Genomic DNA, 21,151 nt, shown 5'->3' with positions numbered 1-21,151 from the left:
CACATTGATCTTGGTACAATTTGTTATAATTAAATTTCAGTTAGTAACATAGCTACGATAAAAGCTTTTAGCATGTCGTAAGGTCTCGTAAGATGACCCTAAATAAGTAGCTATCAGTTTAGCCTGCCGGCACGGTAACTCAGCGTGTTCGGTCAGAGGGTCAGCTGCTCTCTGTAATAAAAGAAACTGAGTTAATGGATCAACGACGAACTGAAACGGGTGTCTTGCGACGTCCGCCCCGAGCAGAAACAAGGAACGATAACGAACAACATGAGATAAAAAAAAGCGTAGTGAGTAGCGTTACTGAATCAAGACCAGCTACATGATCTGATGATAGTTCCCATCTCGCAAAGTCTAAGTACTTTTTTCATAATATTCGCGTATATAATAGGTTGTGATGCTTTATTGTTAGTTTAATGTAAGTATATACTATAATTTTTGATATTATGTAAATATAAGTTCATCTTTTTTTGATGAGTGAGTTTGTTCGATTGGCTTAGTCTACAGGACAGCTTGCGTTACTTGCATAAAGATATTTTGTTCCTTTTTATTTAGAGTTTCGTGATTTACATGTTGTACAATTTCAGCTACTGGGTAGGAACAGTGATCAAGTAAGAATGACTTTAGTGTTTTACTAAAATGTGGGGAAGATAAAATAGTGTTTATCTTATGTGGAGAACCATAACAAATTTGTGTCCCACTGTTTGTAATGGAGCTTGTGTTCTTATTGACTGGACATGGTACTTCCATTTTTGTCTTAAAACATGTACATCGATATAGAAGTTTTTATATGTTTATATAACATATAAAACAACGTGACTAGGATATGAACAATGGAGGAAATGTGCCTTTTGATAGGGCTAACGTGGGCATTTTACGCAGCCTGTTGAGTAAACAGTGTGATTTACGAACTAGAAACATCTCACAACTGCCGCTGGAGTGCGTTGCGATCGCGTATACCACGTTGGGGCCCACGTACCGTATGCACAAGTCGCATCGTTCCTGAGTGTTCAGCAGCACGCTGAACTTGACACGCTCAACGTTATCGTTCGACAGGACGGTCCGTGTGCCGACGACTTAACGATTCAGACAACAGCCACAAAGAGCCCGGAGACTAATACGAAGTGCAATGTTTGTCGACGGATGAAGGTGCCTGCGGGGTGCGAGTGGCACGTAAGGTGCAAGTCTCAGAGGTCGGTGCAGAGGAGGACGCGGTGCGCGTCGGCCGCGTCGGCCCCCTGGCGCAGGTGCGGCGCCGCCCCCGCCGGCGGTCCCCGCCTGGGCGCGGCCGGCGGTCAGTCGTAGTGGCAGACGGCGGGCCCGGGGCCGGCCGGCTTCTCCTCCTGCTGCTGCTGCTGCTGCTGCTGCTGCTTGGCGGACAGCCGCGACTGGCGCGACTGGCGCTGGTGTCAGCTGCTGTTGGTGAGGCTGGAGTTGGCCGTGGAGCGGGAGGAGCCGCGCCGCTGCAGCAGCGACAGCGAGCGCAGGCGGCGGCGCGCACCGGACCCCGCCGAGCCGCCGCACAGCAGCTCGCGCGCGCCGCGCCGGAAGTTGCGCGACATGAAGGCGTACAGCAGCGGGTCGATGGCCGCGTTCAGGTACGTCGCCAGGAAGGTGAGCGGCGTGAAGACGGCGCTGAACGCCGACTGGCCGTCGTACGACGACGACGCCGACAGCTGCCACATCTTGCGCGCGTGCAGCGGCAGGTTGCAAGCGGCGAACGTCACCACGACGGCGATCAGCATGCGCACGACGCCGCGCCGCGCGCGCAGCACGTGCAGCGAGGAGACGGCCTGGTGCTGCGGCGCCGGCGTCGCGGGGGCGGCGGCGGCGGCGGAGGCCGGCGGCGGGGGCGGTCGCGTGGGCGAGCCGGGGCAGCTGCCGGCGCCGCCGTCCGCCGCGTGGCACTGGCGCTCCGACCGCATGGAGAAGCGCACGCGGATGGACGGCTGCGGGAGAAGCCAGCAGTTAGCGTTATTCCGCGCACGTAATGTGCAGCACAGTAAGAAATGATACTACATACAGAGGGTGTTTTAGAAGTGATAGTCAATGTTGTGGAATATGACAGGAAAACTTTGAACGTAGCTCCTAAGGTTCGTGTCAAAATTGTATTAGAACAAATAAGCCCTCGGTCACAAATATTGAGTCAAAATTGACCGGGTTTCGACGCTACTATGAGCGTCGTCTTCAGAATTAAACTAACTGTTGTAAAACATATTTGGTATATAATACATTAATAAAATTAAAGTTTGTACTGACTGGAAAGAGATGCAGTACTTACAAGTCACATTTTAAAAAATCTAAGCCAGAAAGGCCCGTCATGAATAGTTGTAAATAAGATTGCGAGCCGCTAAGGGCTGCTCGTACTTGAGTCCAAGTCTCGAAACCTGGTCAATTTTTACTTAACATTTGTGACCGAGGGCTTATTTGTTCTAATATAATATGACAGGAATCATCACTCGAAAAAAAAATGTTAGTTAAACATGTTCCCTAAAATGCATACCTTAAGAGCTATGAGCACTTGTTCATCTACGCTACTTTGACATACATCTCTTCTAGAATGAGATTTTCACTCAGCTGCGGAGTGCACGCTGATACGAAACTTCCTGGCAGATGAAAACTGTGTGCCGAACCGATACTCGAAATCGGGACCTTTGCCTTTCACGGGCAAGTGCTCTACCAATTTATTTATTTTTTAAGAGTGGTCACTTATGAGTAGGTGAAGACAAGACGGGCAGGGGTCGGAACCCGAGGCCTGGCCGTGATGCCCCCCCCCCCCCTCCTCTCATCCCAGAATCACTCCCTCAAAGTAGCTTTTTGATTTATTTTTATTTTCATCTTTTTTTTATTTTTTTTTTTTAGCAGGAACAAGGTAAATGAACAAAGTACCTTTATTGGTATAAGCTTAGATATAACAAAAATGCCATCCTTCCGACGGAAATAACACGACACATTACACTCGTACAAGGTGAGCGATTTTTGTTTTATTAACAAGATGTAGGAAAAAAGGAATAATAATACTGATGTAAGCTAAGAGGTGTGAAGCAATATACAGTGGCGTGGGGGAAAAACCAGTGTGTTCTGTATAGTGCATAAAAAAAAGGAGGCGCGTGTCCACGAGAGTACTCCACTGTGGGTTACAATATAGAAAGTGGCGCGGGGAGTCTCAGATGTCAGCAGGAGGGGGCGGGAGTACTGTCGGCGTGTGGCAACATCCAACTGAGCGAGGGTGACGTAAAGATCGCATATAGGTAATTGGCGAAGAAGGCGCGTTAGCGCGGTCGGTGCTCGACTTCACTGTGGGCGGTTTGTAACTACTGCCAGAAATCAAGGCGTGATTTGTCGCCATTATTATACATATAGGTGATCGTCCATTCCTTGACTCATACAATCGCATGATTTTTGGTGGCGGGGAAATAAGTATCCTATGAATGGAGAAAAGTCCATGGGTCAATCCAGTCCGGCGGAATGCGGAGGTAACAGCCAACGAACTGTCGTGCAAGTTTCCAGACGTCACTGGTGGCAGCACAAGTCAGTTGATGGGCATCGTCATCCATGAGTTGTCAAATGGAACAAAGTGGAGAGTCCGTTAGTCCGAGGGCGTGAAGACGTTGATTTGTGGCGAATTTTCCATTTGCGACTTTGTACCATGTTTCCCGGACGTTGGAGGGAAGAAAAGGCTGGTGGATATGACGCCAAATCGTGGGCCACCGCTTGGACGGATGTCTGAGTTCGATATTGTTGCTGGATATGGAACGTAGCAGTGGGGTGTAAAAATCTTTAGGTCGAGGATAACGCGTGGTCGGTAAGTGTGTGTGAGCATCACTGAAGTCGAAGATGAAATCAGAAATGTGCGTCAGGTGGTGCTTGATGTGTCCGCCTGGTATTGGTGATGTTATGGTCGCGGGCACAAAAATTTCCAGCAAGCTGCGCGTAAGCGAGGGGCCCCCGTGCCACTGCTTGTGCATGGTGGACATGTACAAGGACACCGCTCGGAGTCGCACATTGACGAGGCCGAGGCCTCCCGCTCGCGGGGGAAGGGTGAACGTGTCGTAGCGGACCTTAAAGGGCGTACCGGCCGTAAGAAAGTATCCGAAGGCAGCCTGGAGGCTGCGTCCAATAATTGATGGCAATGGGAGGACCTGTGCGATGTGGACCATTCTGGACGCCACATGTTGACTGAGGTATTGGACACGTTGTAAAGAATCGAGTCGGCGGAGAAGATTTTGTCGCACCGTCGTCCGGATAGTTTGGAGTGTACGCCGAAAATTGACGGCCGCGGAGCGGCGCACGGTGGAGGTGAAAATGATACCAAGGTATAGTAGTTTTTGTACATACGGGAGACGTGCTAAGTCGTCGTGTGAGAGGCCGCGTCCAGTGGACATCGCCGCGGATTTAGCCACATTTTTGTTACTGCCCGCTGCAGTTCCGTACGTTGATATCAAATCAAGTACCGTTTGTGTTTCACTCCGTGAGCGGATCAAGAGGGGGAGGTCGTTCGCATAAGCACGACATCGAAAACGGTGCTGTCGCAAAGTGAGACCAGAAAGGTGGCTCGTCAGACTCCCGATGAGTGGCTCCAGGTTTATGGCATAGAGTAGGGTCGACAATGGCAGTCTTGCCGTATGGAACGCCGGATCACCACTGGTCCCGCCGCACGGCCGTTGACCTGAATCAACGATTCAGCGGAGCCGTACAGGCGCAGGATGACGTCGATATAGGCTGGTGGAAAACCCATGCGGTTCGTCACTGAGAACAGAAAAAGATGCCGCACTTTGTCGAATGCACTGTCAAAATCAATGGCAACCACTGCGGCGCGGAGTCCGCACGCCGCTGCCAGTGCAATTAAATCGCGACATTCTCCTGTGGCCGTTTGTATATTAACTGGGCCGCCCGGAGTTGTCTGTTCCGGGGATAGAATGCTGGGCAGGACCTTGCGGCATCGCGTTGCCAGTAGGCGTGTAAATATTTTACAGTCTGCCTTAAGCAGAGTCAGGGGACGGTAATGTGCTGTCGTCATACCTGGGGTCTGTTTGTGGATGGGTATAATAATTACCGTGACAAAGGACGGCGGTACGGCGTTCCCCATCGCCATCAGTTCATGAAACATCGTCGTCCACCGTGACGCCATTACTGTGAGTAAAGCGCGATAAAATTCTATCGGCAATCCGTCGATACCAGGTGACTTATTCAGAGCCCCTTTGTTGATTGCATCGTTGACTTCGTCACGCGTAACTGGCTCCGTCAGCTCGTCCGCTTAGTCGCTGGTGAGGGTGCGAGTTACTTGTGGTAACACAGACTCCTCAGCGTGGTTGTTGGTAGTCTCCTCCTGGTTCATTGTGCGGTAGTGTTCGACAAAGGCACCGACGATTTCTGCCTGGCAAGTGACGTGCTGGTCGCGATAGGTGTTGATCTCGGTGATGAGTCGTTGTCGTCGATGTTTCCTATCGGAGGCGATATGATGCATGGTGGGATGTTCTTGTTCCGCCGGATCTTGACATCGGGTTCGCACCATAGCCCCCTGCAGTCTACGGCATGTCAACGCTACAATTTGTGCCTTAATCCTGCTGCGTTCCCTCTGGGTGTCCGGGGTGGACGGCTGGGCGTCCAGGTCGCGGAGAACGGCGTAGAAATAGTCGGTAGTATACCGACGCCACGTAGCAACTTCCTTGCCATACTGAATCAAGGTACGTCGAATGGCAGGTTCGGCACATTCCAGCCACCAGGTCAAGGCCGTGCAGTACTTAGGTAAGCGACTTTCACAGGTGGCCCATGTCTCGGTAACACGTTAAAGACATTCGGGTTTATGAAGATGGGAGGTGTTTAGCTTCCACGGTGCACGACTACGCCAGACCACTTGCTGGTGGAGGAGAAATATGCAAATGTAGGCACAGTGGTCCGAAATGGACAAGGGCCATAGTTCTGCACCTTGGACTGCGGGTGAGAGTTCCCAAGAGACGTAAATCCTATCAAGGCGGCTCGCGGAGTGACTCATCTGGTAAGTATGTTCAGGCGCGTCACCGTGTCGAACTTCCCAAGTGTCGCGGAGCAACAGTTCTCGGACGACAAGACGCAGTTCTAAACAGGTGTTGTAGTGGGGCACTTGATCTTTAGGGTGCAAGACACAATTAAAATCACCCCCGAGCAAGTAATGGTCGCAGAGTCCAAGAAACAAAGGAGCGATTCCTTCTGAATAGAAGAGTTCCCGGTCGCGTCTGCGGGTGGAGCCTGACGGAGCGTAAATGTTGACAATACGCGTCCCCATGACGGTGACGGCCATGCCCCTGGCAGATGGAAGGTATTTGACAACGGCCACTGGAATGCCTTCTCGGGTGTAGATGGCTACGCCGCGTCCCAGGTGGTCACCAGGAGAAGGATAAGTGTTATATCCCGCGACGTCTGGAAGTGTGACCAAGTGTACTTCTTGTAGTAGTGCGATGTCGACGTCCGACACCCATATCATCTCTCGCAGCAGTTGAAGTTTCTCGGGTGAGCGTGTAACCTCCCCCTCACTTATCGGCCTTAATGACAGTGAAAAATTAAACTGCGTGTACCTAATGGAAATTTGGGAAAAGCAATCGTCACCGAAGTTAATCTGTCGGTAAAGAGGGAGGAAAGGGTTACATCTAAATGAAAGGAAAAATGCAAATGAAACTGGTGGAAATTAATTTTGAAATAGAGGTAAAGTTAATAAAGAAAGTAAATGTGCGGCCGTTACGTTAACAACCAACTAGCGGTAATTAGATATTTGAGATTTGGGGGAAATTACGGTCGCCAGTCCTAAGGACAATTACTATAGTAACTGAAAAAGAAAGGTAATTACACATATAATTAGCGCTAGAAGCGTGGCAACTGAAGGTTGACACGTGTAGTGTGAAAACTGAAAGTTTGTCAGAAGTAATAACTTTCGCTGCACTTTGACTTAATTTAGCAAAAGAATTAATAAAACTGTAAAACTGAAAGTTAATTTAGTGACTGAAATTAATAAGAAGCTTTCTTTCTTAAGCACATCGAAATTCAGTAAAATACGGTTAGTCTTGGACTACCTCAACAATCATTTCAAAAGCTACTTGAATCTACGCAATTTAGAAATAAGAGATTTAGCTTTGAACTTGAATTAAATGATTCTGAACAATTAACAATAGTAAGATTTAGTATGTACCAAGCTGAGCTGCAGTCACAGGTAAGCTAAAATACGGTAACAAAACTCGCACTCTTAATTTGTGCTTGCGTAATCTAAATATTGTAGCCAGCTATGAATACTTAAACTGAACTTTGAAATTAAAGCAGCGAAATGGAATGATTGTACTTTAATGCTGGCGTCTGAATTTCAACGACACTCGGGTTCATTTCGGAAAAGGAAGGGACCCTGCTTGGTAATGCAATTGGGACAATGAGCAACAAAAGTTCATGCTAAGTTGCTGTAATTTTGCGAGGCAAATGGAACAGTTTGAAAAGCTGAGGTCTGCCATACAGTTCTGAAACTTTACGTGCTTTTAGTCTTCCTTGTTGGTTGATTGAAGGTTTGAAGTCGTCGATCGAGGAGGTGGCGACAGTCACTCATTGTCGGCCGTCGCTGTTCCAGAAGCTGGATGTAGGCGCGTCTTCTTCTCGACACGGTCACCAGACGAAACGGGCTCTTGATGTGCGCCAGCTAATGCTTCCCGTCCGCGACACCATGTCCGAAACTATCATCGCAAGTCGAGCGCAATTACATGCTGCCAAACCCCGAAAGCGCGGCAACTCGCGGGAGCTTCGCACAACACACCTGCTCCACTGCACCACCCCAGCCAGACTCCCTCATGCTCTGCCCGCGCTCCACGCGGCAGAGTTAACACTACCAAAGATCCTACACACTTTGATTCTTCACACGACCTATCGATGTAATCGTTCGATAGCAGTTTTCCCTAGGCAAGACCCAGCGTAAAAATACAAATAATATTTACGAAACAAACCAATTATACATCGACATAAATGCATAAATATGTATATACAAATAGCAAAACAATTACAATATGTAAAGACACAGAAATGTCATATATTCAGGTAACAAAAATAAGGAAAAAAATTATAGTACAATAGATGGAAATACGAGGATATGCATTTCCGGCGTTACAAGCAAATAGTGTTAGTGTTGATCGTCGCTACTTGGTAGGTTTGGAGCCGTACCCCGCCGTGGAGGGGAACTCCACCGGCGGAGGATGAAGAGGGGCGAGGCAACGGCGAGTCATGCCGTATGCCACCTGAAGGCGATATCAGCGGCGTAACGATGCTTTCGTCTGGGGTAACTCTGTCCCCAGTGTGTGGTCCGGGTCTTAATCAATGTCCTCACACCACGCCATTGAAAGCGGTGTCGTTGTGATGGTCGTACGTTCCACTTCGGTCGTAGGGGCGGAGGATGTCTCGGCGGCAGTCGCAATGGTAGAGTCCATTGGTTCAGGAGCACCTGGGCGAGCCAGTAGAGTAGTCACCGACACAGCCACAGTCGACGTCATGTTGTCGTCATTCGTATCGTCGTGTAGGTGCTACGAGGCCTCGTTGGGTCGGACGGCCTCTGGAGCGTCAGGGGGAGGTGATCCGTCTCGTTCCGAGACCGTACGGCGCCTCCTCTTGCGCCTCTTAGGTGAACGTTGTTTGCAGGTTCGTCCCTCTGTGTCGGAAGATGGAAGGGAGTCGCGTGGCTCTGGGAGGAAGGCCGTCGCGGGAACGTCAAATGAAGGGGCGTCCATATGATCGGGCGGGTGGGGGTCGGAAGTCGTCGCTATTGGTAGTGGCGCCGGAGTAGCTTCAGGCTGTGAGCGCGACGTGTCGGCCCCGGTGGTATCCCTAGCAGCTGGAAGGGTCACCGGTACATGGTCCGGCGGGCGGCGGCCGGTGAGAGGGGAAGAGAGCGCCGATGCGTGGGTGATCAGTAAAATCCTCGTCGAAGCCGGAGGTGCCACGGTAGCGGCTGGCAGTTGAGTGATTCGTCGCTGAAGACACTCAGATCTGAGGTGGCCTTCTTTGCTGCACCCGGAACAGGTCTTGGGGTGGCCGTCTGGCACGTGGCGATGGAGATCAATGGTGATGTGTCGTACAGCGTTAAGAGCAGGGTACGTTTGGAACTGCGCCCAGCGTTCGGCATTGTGGCCATGTTCAGTACCATAGGGGCGGAAAGCCACAGTAACGTCTTCCGCCGGGAGCTCGAACGGGAGTTCGAAAACTTGTATGGTGCGCATTCCTAGCCTGCGTGGTCGACAGACCGCACCGACACTGTCGTCGGCGTGGCAAAAGCGTAGTCTGTGTTTGGTGTCACAAAGTATTCTTTCACATGTCGCGTCATTGGCGACTTTGACATACACCGTGAAACGTCCCCTTTTGAACAATTATACAAGACTGTGCTTTAACTGACACACAATATTTTTAGCGCAACGCAACCTGACTTTCAAAAAATCCCTACGAAACAATGGCCCTGACTAACATTAACCTATACATTTCACAAATCACATACCTCACAAAAATCTTCGCTACTCAAGCTACTGCAATACAGCGAGCGCCACTACTTCCAGCTAAATAAAAGATTCAAACAACTGAAGGCACTAACTACTAATAGGCATAGTTAGCAAATGAAAGATATTAATCTTGGCCGTTATTGGGATTTGGAGATCTAACTTCTACAAATTCACCTCCTCGAGAGGGCCCTGCTCTGTTTGAATCCCGCCAGTTCTGATGCAATTCAGGTCTGTCGTTACGATTATATTGTCTGTCGTCATGTCGGTAGATGCCATAGTTTCTTTCTTCTCGGTTAAGTGGTGGAGAAGTTCTCCCTGAATTATCACTGCACGGTGGACCATTGCATCTAAAGTTATTCTGTCTCCCGTAATAATAATTGTTTTGGTTCCCATATTGTCTGTTTCTCTGATTGTCTCTGTGATAGTCATTACCGCGGAGAGGAGATCTTTCCCTGTAATTATTACTACTCTGCCAACGATTGTCATACGGGTGGTGTCTGTTTTGGTCACGATTTGCGTTGTGAGAATAGCCTTGTCGCGTCCAGTTATCGTTTCTGTCGTCACGGAATTGTGACGGATGTGACCTGTAGTGATTGTTTTCCTGTTTTCGCATCCCGCGACAGTCTGTGTCAATTTCTAATTCTTGTAAGAGTCCCTGAAAAGCTTCAATGTCGTCTTTGCAACGTCCTGCCAAAATAATATGTCGTAACTGTTCAGGCAATTTGATTAAGCAAATGCGGATGAGTTCTGAGGGGCTGTATGGGTTTGACAGGTACTGATTCTTGTGCAACATGTCTTCAAAATATTTCACAAGACTGGAAAATTCAGATTGTTCGAAATGTTTCATCATTATGATGCCATGTTTTACTCGGTCTTGTGTGGCTTGAGACCAATATGCTGAGAGGAAGGCATGATAAAATTCTCCTTCACTGTGACAATCGTGAATGACCGATCGCATTCTTACAGCTGGTTCATTCTCTAAGTAGCCAAACATAAATTCTAATCTGTGTTCTAACGACCAGTTGGGAGGAAAACAATGAGAGAATTGATGGAGCCATGCTTGTGGATGAATGTCGTTGCCGGAATTCTTAAATGTTTTGAATTTACGTGTAGTAATGAACAGCTTATAGTCAAAGTCATCATGTCGGCGAGTCGCATATCGGTCATTGTTACGTCGTTTCGGCGGTTCCATTTCAAAATTCGGTGCACCTTGCCAATTTCTTTCATAACTTCCGAAATGCCCTGTGTTATTATTTTGCGGCTTTTCCGTATTTCTATGTCCCTCTTCCCGTATTGGGGCGCGAGTGTCCTCTGAAATACGTAATACTTGTATTACCTGTGTCAGCTGATGTTGTACTTCCCGGATTTCTCTTTGGTGTTGCGTATTTATTTGATTCTGGTTTTGTTTGAATTTCCTAATTTGTTCGCACTCTTCTGTGTCATTAAAGACTACCGGTCTTGTGTCATTCAGATCATCATCTACCTTTGTAGATAAGTTAGTGAACTGATCCGCAAGGTCGGCTACTTTCTCCGATAGTGTACTTATTTCCTCAGTGTGTTTTTCTGAACCAAGTTTCAGAGTGTCCATTTGTGATGAAATCTACTGTGTTCTTTAAGTTTTCCTGAGTTTTTGCAAGTAGCGTAAGCGAATCGGTAGATGCAACTGAATCAATTTTAGCTTGCAAGGTGTCGTGATTTTCATGAACAATGGTTTGCAGTTCTTTTATGGCTGCTTCGTGATTCTGTAATGCATTTTCATGCCGCGAAAAAATAGGTTGGAAATGCTCACAAATTTGTGTTTTTACGTCATTACAGACTTTTTGACATTTCGATTCGATTCGATGTTATGTAACTCAGTAGTCAAATCTTCACGTGTTTGTTCAAGCGTATGTTCCACTGAGTCTAACTTTTGAAGCTTTTGTTCCACTGTGTCTAACTTTTGAAGATTTTGTTCCATTGTGTCTAACTTTTGAAGATTTTGTCCATTTGTTTCTGATTTTGTTCAAGTGTTGTGTCTAACTTTTGTAGCTTTTGTCCCATTTGTTGCATTAACTGTAATAACAATGCACTGGTGTCCGAAACATGTTCCTCAGTGCTTTTCGGCAGTGAATTTGCACCTGCAACATTCACATTTTGACAAGCGGAAAATGAGTCTTGACTCATTTGAGAAAACGGTGAGAACCCAAAACCTGAGTCTACAATATTTGCAAAATTGTGTCCTGTCATTCCCGATTCCTGAGGCGAGCTGTTGCCGACCGATCGATCGATAATGCTTCCCTCTTCACTAATTGTTTCACTGCCTACACCATTATTTGACGCCCGCTCCATTTCCCTATGCACAGTTACCAAATTACTACTTTCAATATTTGTTAATTCATTACATGGTGGCGTTAACACACTGCTTTCGTCTTCACTGCTATTTCTCAGTTTACTTTGGAGCCTAGTATTACGTTTTTCACACGCCATTATTGTCACAATATTTCACGCGATAACACAGAAAAACACAATTTGAAGAGCAAAAATAAGAGAACACATTAACATAGCACTGAAAATAATATCTAGTTAATTGCAAGCGCAGCTGCGAAATACTTGGTGCAAATCTAAATGCATGCCACAACTGTGTACAACAATGAAAAGCTACAACTACAAAGGAAATTCTCTCCATAATTATGCGCTAGCAATAAACAAAAGCTACACTAATTACGCAAACTACAAGAAAAAACCAGAAGATTCCAGTGAGGTATCCTCGGCTAAGGGTCGACATATGAAACGTCCCCTTTTGAACAATTATACAAGACTGTGCTTTAACTGACACACAATATTTTTAGCGCAACGCAATCTGACTTTCAAAAAATCCCTACGAAAGAATGGCCCTGACTAACATTAACCTATACGTTTCACAAATCACTTACCTCACAAAAATCTTCGCTACTCAAGCTACTGCAATACAGCGAGCGCCTCTACTGCCAGCTAAATAAAAGATTCAAACTACTGAAGGCACTAACTACTAATAGGCATAGTTAGCAAATGAAAGATATTAATAGAGAACAAACAATGTATTTACCTTAATACCATCAAAAGTCATAATATATATAGGAGTTCATAACATCCATTCTTACAAATATCAAAACTCCGCCATTTCTCTCTCCACATCCACCACTGCTGGCGGCTCACCTCCAACTGCGCAACGCTATGCGCTGTTCACATCCAGCTGCCGCTGCCCAACACTACAATGGCAGACAACAATGCAAACTACCCACAGACAGCACACAGCACAGCCAGTGATTTTTCATATAGAGCGTTACCAATAAGAAAACATAAACAGTCTACTTACAACCGTACTGCTTAATATGGACGAATGGATGCCCAAGATGTCGGAAGCCGGGATCTTAGCAACGTCGCGTATGAAGCGTTCCACTTCCAAGGCCTTTGGTCGTGCGTAGTCGTTGCAGAAGTTGAATCGTAATTTTGATTTCCGAAAACGGTTGGCCATGGTTCTAGTGCACGGTGCACGTAAGCGACGGCCGCTGAAATGTAAACAACAGCGAGCGCGCGCGCGCTCTGCAGGCGGAAACAACAACACGTCCGCACTGCACTGCAGCGAAAGCCGGACCGTGACCAACTGAGCTACCCAAGCACGACTCACGGCCCTTCCTCACAGCTCCACTTCTGCCAGTACATCGTCTCCTACCTTCCAAACTTCACAGAATCACTCCTGCGAAACTTGCAGAACTATCACTCCTGCAAGGAGAGCTTCTGTGAAGTATGGAAGCTACGAGCCGAGATACTGGCAGAAGTAAAGCTGCCAGCACGGTAGCTCAGCAGCCGGCCGTGGCGGTCTAGCGGTTCTAGGCGCTCAGTCCGGAACCGCGCGACTGCTACGGTCGCAGGTTCGAATCCTGCCTCGGGCATGGATGTGTGTGATGTCCTTAGGTTAGTTAGATTTAAGTAGTTCTAAGTTCTAGGGGACTGATGACCTTATATGTTAAGTCCCATAGTGCTCAGAGCCATTTGGTAGCTCAGCGTGCTCCGTCAGAGGGTTACAGTCCTCTGTAATAAAAAAAACTGAGATAATCGATCAACAACGAGCTTAAATGGATGTCTTACGAAGTCCGCCCCGAGCAGATGCAACGAACAAAAGCGAACAAAATGAACGCCGGCACGGTAGCTCAGCGTGTTCGGTCAGAGAGCCGGTTGGCCTCCGTAATAAAAAACTCAGTGGAAGGATCAACCACCGAACTTGAACAGAATGTCTTGCGACGTCCGCAACGACCAAACACAGCGATCAATAACGGAAAAAAAGGTGGTAGATCACTTGCCCGCGAAAGGCAAAGGTCCCGAGTTCGATTCTCGGCCGGGCACACAGTTTTAATCTGCCAGAAAGTTTCACGTATCTTCTATTGAAAACATGTTAATAAATTTTAATAAATATTAAATATTTAACAAATAATAAAATAATTTTAATAAATATTTTAATAAATAAATTTTAAGGTATGCATTGTAGAGCACATGTTTACTGGACATTTTTTCGTGTTTTGGTCCATACCTCAACTTCCCAAAATATGGAAAGCAAAGAATTTGCAGTAGAAGAGGTTTGTATCGCAGTAAAGAAAACCATGAATTGCTCACAGCTCTTAAGGTACGTGTTTTAGGGCCTATGTTTACTTCACTTTTTTGTTTCGAATGACCATTCTTGTCATATCCCTCAATACTGACAATCACTTCTGAAACACCCTGTACAAAGGCAAGTCGTAGCTTAAAGTTGTTACAAAAGCTTTCGAAAAGTTCCTGACAATTCTACATCATATTTTTTACACAATACTCTAATAAGGATTCATATAGCTACATTTTAGTGAATGATGTAAACTTTATATATCGATAAACGTTTAGAAGTCAATACGCTACATAGTTTTCAACAAGGTTACGTTGCTAGAAATAATTTCAAAAAGTTAAATTTATACATTAATAAACATTCGGACACCAATAGACTACATATTTTTCAAATATATACTAATGTTCAGAAAAAAACAGAGCACCAAGAACGACTAGAGACAGGACGTTCTCATTTACGGGATACGTACATTAGTATGTTCTGCAGACAGGCTTATTGTTTGAACCACGAATCGGCCCGCGCGTTCAAGATCAATATCGCGGCGCAACTCCACCTACCGGTAAAACGTGCCTGCGGCTCTCGTTGTCGCTACAAACCGAAGGTAATGCATCACTGTGACTTGAGCAGAAGTGCAGAATGCCTCGCAGACGTATGTGCGAAATGTTCCATCATATCATTGAGTTTGAAAGAAGACGCATTACAGATACGAGAGAATGTGATGCCTCCATCCCGGAAATTACCGCGCGCGTGGGACGAAATGTTTCACCGGTGCAACGGGCTTGTAGAGAATGGTTGGCGGAAGCCTGTGGATCACAACGATGTGTCTGGTCGTATCATCCAGACCAGCCCCCGAGAAGATCGACACCTCATCAAAATGGTATTGCAGGATAGGTCTGCGTCCTCCTCGCCTCTGGCGTAACAGTGGAACAGTGTAACACATCGTAAACTGTCATGGGTGACAGTCCGTCGCCGTTTATTACATTAAGGACTACTTGCAAGTCGTCCATTTCTGCGAGTGCCAGGGTTTGTTTGTCTGAAAATGATAGCCGCATTTTGGTTCGCTGCAGACAGGGGCAGCGGCATTACAGTGACTGTATTGGCAAAAGTCATACCACAGCTGGGTGCCATATAGTGTAGGGTGCTGTTGGTTACATCCACAAATCACACTTGGTGCGTATCCAGGGCACAGCGATCAGTGTGACATACGTGAATCTCATCCTGCAACCTGTAGCCATACTCTCTCTACACAATACCCCAGACGCATTTTTTTTTCAGCATGACAATGCACTGCCACATGTTGCATCACAGGATGCCATCACGGTTGGAAGAAGTTATCAGGGCCCATGGCGGTCCTACTAGGCAACAGGACATATGCTGAAACGAGAAGACTGAAATTCTAACCATTTCTACAGTACGTGCTAATGCAGATGTCCTTTGAATATGAACGTCGTACCTCCAGTCGTTCAAGTTGTTTTGATATGAAATGTCGTTAGAAAGATTTCAATAAGTGCATCACCGATTCGCCTAAAATCACTACTAAAAGTTTGGCCTGACATGCAGAACATATTTTTTTTGGAAAAACTGTGTTGGTTTAGTATTAATATCAACTGCATGAAAATAAATTATGCGCATTGCCATGCTGTGAAAACGTGGTTGAGTTTTCTTTCTTGGAAACACTTCCAACTAAAGGCACTTACATACACAGGGTGAGTCACTAGCTATTGCCACCTATAATATCTCCGAAAGTATTATAGTAGCTGAAACATTTGCGGGACAAATGTTGCATGGGACGACGGGGCCATAATATGTTGGTTTTTTGTTGCTAGGTGGGGTCGCGTCGGAGATTTGAAGGTCAACTTTGTTTCTGAAATGGGATTCTATAGTTCGGTACTTATTTTCTGACAGCGGCTATCGAGACGAATCCAGTGATGTGGAACAGTAAGGTGTTTGAAGGTCAACGAAGGTCACAAAGTTGGCATGAACGTCCATTTATAGAATGCGTTCGAGGTGATGACCACTCGTATCTTTGCAGTGCTGCAATCTTCGTATCTTGGAGTGAGTGGTATTCCATAACACTTCGGTACTTATCGAATCACATACTCTGACAATTTGCTCTCTTATATCTTGCAAATAGTAAATATTCGCCGAATACGGCGTATCCATCTAACCTTGCCATTGACATGTGGCCGCGGTGAGTGGCCGCGCGGTTTAGGGCGCCATGTCACGGATTGCGGCACCCCTCCTGCCGGAGGTTCGAGTCCTCCATTGGTCATTGGTGTGTGTGTGTGTGTTTTGTTCTTAGCATAAGTTAATTTAAGTTAATTTAACTAGTGTGTAAGTCTAGGGACCGCTGACCTCACCAGTTTGGTCCCTTAGAAATACATACACGTTTTGAACATTGACATGTAAACACCATTAGATGGTTTCGCAATACAACACTAATGGGAATGGTAAGATTAGTATCGTCGAATCAAGCGAATGTGAATGATGTATTCCTTCGAAGAACAAGTTTCTCATTTATGACAATGCCAACGAAATTCAGTGAGGACTAGAGACTTATACGCTGAAAGACATCCTCAGCGTACTCACCCTAAACGTCGTAAATTTAAATATATGTTGATAAATTGAGTACAATTGGCTCTTTAACGCATCGGAAACATATCCGGCAAAGGAAAGTCACTACCAAGGAAACGGAAATTGGTACTTTTACCACTGTGGTTCCTTTTGTTAGTTCGCGTCAAATCGTAAGGGAAGCTGGCATGGGCCAGAGCAGTGTTGTCCGTGTTCTGCGTAGCCATAAATATCGTCCTTACTACATCAATCTCCACCAAGAATTAACTGGTACGGATTGTATGCGTCGCATTGAATTCTGCCGATGGGCTCAACTTCAGATTCAGAGGGATGATACATCTATTAATCTGATTTTATTTACTGACGAGGCTACATTCATGAACCATAGAAATGTTAATTTGCATAAGATGCATTATTGGGCAACTGAAAATCCATGTTGGCTGCGGCAAGTTGCACTCCAAAAACCGTGGTCCGTGAATGTACGATGTGGGGTTCTGGAGGACAGAATTATAGGCCCCTATTTCATCGAAGGAAATCTTAATGGTAGGAAGTGCGCCACATTCCTGCAAGAAACATTTGGTCTGTTACTGGACGAAATAGCTTTAGGAACAAGGATCAAAAACTGCGTGGTATCAACACGATGGGCGTTCGGCACAATTTTCGCTGATGGCTAGAAATGAGTTGCAGAGGCAATTCCCAGATCGTTTCATTGGACGCGGAGGAGATGTGTCGTGGCCGACTCGTTCGCAGACTTGGCGCCTGTGGACTGTTTCTTGAGTGGATTCGTAAAAGACATTGTTTGCAAAGACGTTTCAACTACACCTGAAGATATGCGAGAGTGAATTGTCACAGCATGTGCTTCGCTAAGTACCGATGTGATAAGGAATACCACTCAGTCCATGATAAGGAGATTGCAGCACTGCATTGATAACCAGTGGTCATCACTTCGAACACCTTTTGTAAATGGACGTTCATGCCACCATTGTGACCTTCGTTGTCCTTCAAAGACCCAGCTGTTGCACATCATTGGATTCGTCTCGACAGCCGCTATCAAAAAAATAAATACCAAACTATAGCATCCCATTTAAAAAAACGAATTTGCCCCTCATATATCTGAAGCGACCCCACCTAGCATCAAAAAACCAACGTCATATTATGGCCCCCGTTGTCCAATACAACTTTTGTCGCACAAACGTTTCAGCTCCTATCATGCTTTCGGTGTTATTCTCGGTGGCAGTAGTTACTGACTCACCCTGCATAATGTTAAATAAAACGTGTCAGTGTGCTGTTCCTTTTATTTCTCGCAGTCGATGCTCCAGAAATCCGGAAACTTGTATTTATGGCTTATTCGCTTGGAACTAGAACAGTACTGTGGAATCGGAATCGTCTGAAACATCGAAATTCTCTCCAGTCACAGATTAAAACCATACAAAACATTGTCGCTAAAGTTACTATCTTCGACCATCCAGCATCTGGAGATATCTCTCTCATTCCCTGTGTGAGCCCTATCGATTTACCCATTTTTCCAATCACGGTTTCCTTCGCAGCAGCAATAACAAAGGCTCAAAGTTAGAGAAAGGGCCGCAAAAGGAAATGGACAGAGAGAGGAGTGTAAATTAATTTAGGGAGGTGGAAAGAAGGCATGGACAGAGAGACGTGGAGGAGGAGATGCACAGAGACAGGATGATAAGGAGAGGGCAGAGAGAGGCAGGAAATGGAGGTGAGGATGTACATCCACTTACTGTACACATTTAGCAATAGCGAATTATTGACGCCTTCACTAGCGTTTGTGTCATAACGTGACTTTCTGTCACGAATGAAGTCGCATCTGTATATATGTTTTAACATCTGTGTTATAACAACCCCAGCTGTAATTGCTCTCATTTGATACTTTGTTACGAACGTATTTAATGAGTATCTTCAAATCCAAAACTGAAGCAAAAAATTATATAACCGCAATTTCTGTGAACAAGTAAAATAAGGGAGAGGCAACAATTTATGCACAGCGGCCTGTTTTGTGGCACATAGAAATACGCAGTTGTTGTTGTTGTTGTGGTCTTCAGTCCTGAGACTGGTTTGATGCAGCTCTCCATGCTACTCTATCCTGTGCAAGCTTTTTCATCTCCCAGTACCTACTGCAACCTACATCCTTCTGAATCTGCTTAGTGTAGTCATCTCTTGGTCTCCCCCTACGATTTTTACCCTCCACGCTGCCCTCCAATACTAAATTGGTGATCCCTTGATGCCTCAGAACATGTCCTACCAACCGATCCCTTCTTCTGGTCAAGTTGTGCCACAAACTTCTCTTCTCCCCAATCCTATTCAATACTTCCTCATTAGTTATGTGATCTACCCATCTAATCTTCAGCATAAATACGCAGTAGAAAACAGTATTTGCACTAGCTTTCGACCGGTTGCCCTTTCTATAGCCAAAGTATCCAGATACACACAACTACACCGGCACCCAAAGGCACGCTCCCACAGTCGCAGCGAGACTGACAACTGTTGCTTGGTCACAGGATGTGGGTTTAGTTGTCTGTGTGGTTGTGTGTACGAATGTGTCTAAATTTTCTACGGAGGGAGCAAACGCTCGATAGACAGTGCGAATACTGTTTTCGGTTGCGTGTTGATATGCGCCACACTTGGGTCTGCAAATAGGTGAGAGGTTCTCTTTCTCTTAGATATATAGGTATTATTCGATCCAGAACTTTCCATTGTTGTTACATTTTTCTGTCGATAACACAGATATTTCAGAATATTAAATTTTAACTGATTAATCAAGAGTGTTGTAAAATAAATTTTGTTAAAAACTTAACACTCGTAACCTGTTAAATAAAAGGAACTGCAGTGTAGTGCGCTTGTGACAACATTCAGTGGCGTCTACCATTTTACGAAACTCGCTTTGCATCGTACAGACTCACGCGTCACGCATGATAGGTACGGGAGAGGAACAGATGAAAATGCAGTAATATAACAGATATTATGTAAAAAGTGAAATAGAATTAATTTAAACCCAAACCATAGTTTAGAAGATGCACACCGACACAATAAAAATTTTTTTAAAATTCACAATGAAATTGAAACATGGATCTAAAACTTTGAAAGCTCCCCACACTTGCTGGCGGCATAGCTGAGTGGCATCGTGACCACGGGCTTATTGACCTCGATGTGAGGAAGCAGAAATCGCACATCACATCCCTCTAGTGAAAACTACGTGCACCCAGCGTGTTTGATCAACATTTAAATTTCATTACGAAACTTCTTAGCTCTAAAGTTATTGGCTTTCATCTTCCATACGATAGTTATGTAACACCTAAATACCGCAGTATCACTATTTTTCCACTCCCCCTGCCCCCTCCCTCCTTCCCCGACGTGTCATCCGTGACACATGCAACTGTACCCTGCAAAGCTGATTGAGTAAAATGCTACATGCATTAGAATGTTGTTATAAATCCACAGCATTGCTGTTGTTATTTCACTACTTATTACTAAGTTCCTAATATTCAGTTTTGACTTTTCACAACTCGTGATTAATAAGGTCCAATTTTAGTAACTTTAAATTTTAAATATTGGCACCTCTGTTATTTTCTTAGTCATGTAAAATTGTAAGTATTTTAGATTTTTAAATTTCAACTTATGTTACCTACACAAATATTTTGATGCATTCATACTGATATACTGTGGCTAAACCAGCAACGGTGCTTTGATTTGAGTTCCTGCGCGAGCTACGACAGCACGGAGCTTCTGAATGAGCGGTCTGGGGACGGCTCGCATGCGCGAAAGGGGAGTCTGTTGCTTGGCCGGACAGTGTCAATCCGTTCCCTAGCAGCCGGAACACGCGAAGGTTGTCGTGAACAGTGGAGAGTGTAGTCGTCTAAGGGCAACAAGTTTTCCTCCTTAGAGGTAGCAAGGTCGTCGTTTCCTTCGTGGCACCTCCATTGCCGGTACGGAACATTTAACCCGGTGAAGCAAGGTTGTTTCGTCACGAAGGTGCTGTAGGGAGACCCGTTGGGTTGTTATTTCCATCACACATACACACAAATTTGTGAACACAAAATTAAATGTTTCAATGCTATCTCCATGTCTAAAATGTCTGGCTAGATTTTTTTACATATTTAATATTGACAATATTAGTTAAACACGTATTTCCTTGTCTAAAATGCCTGTATTATTTTCAGAAATACGAAAGTATGCACAATGTTTGTGTCAAGTGTAATAATGTTTTCATATCCGTGATGTCAACACAATTTTTCAAAGTACGCACTGCACTACTAACCTACTTTACGTGTTAACCTGCACCTGGCAGTAAGGATAGTTTGATATTTGTATCAGACATGGTGCAAGTTACAATGGAATCTCAAATTAAATATTTCCAAATCTAAATTGTTTGATCTATTGTTCTGTAACTGTAGTAAACTGATGTTAGTTAAATAATATCTTAAGCAAGTAAGGCAGTAATAGTTGGCAGTTCAAAAAA

The 21,151-nt window shown here is 45.5% G+C and overlaps 1 protein-coding gene across 1 annotated transcript in view; it reads right to left on the bottom strand.

The window, feature by feature from the left end:
- Positions 1 to 1,409: 1,409 nt before the first annotated feature.
- Positions 1,410 to 21,151, bottom strand: part of LOC126484828 (trissin receptor-like) — a 192,578-nt gene continuing 172,836 nt past the window's right edge. Inside the window, exon 4 of the mRNA XM_050108424.1 lies at positions 1,410 to 1,799. Within this exon, the coding sequence (XP_049964381.1) occupies positions 1,410 to 1,799 (390 nt within the window). The remainder of the gene's footprint in view (positions 1,800 to 21,151) is intronic.

The sequence above is a fragment of the Schistocerca serialis genome, chromosome 6 (assembly GCF_023864345.2).
Source record: "Schistocerca serialis cubense isolate TAMUIC-IGC-003099 chromosome 6, iqSchSeri2.2, whole genome shotgun sequence".
NCBI classification, from domain to species: domain Eukaryota; kingdom Metazoa; phylum Arthropoda; class Insecta; order Orthoptera; family Acrididae; genus Schistocerca; species Schistocerca serialis.
This window is presented reverse-complemented; position numbering and strand designations above follow the sequence as displayed.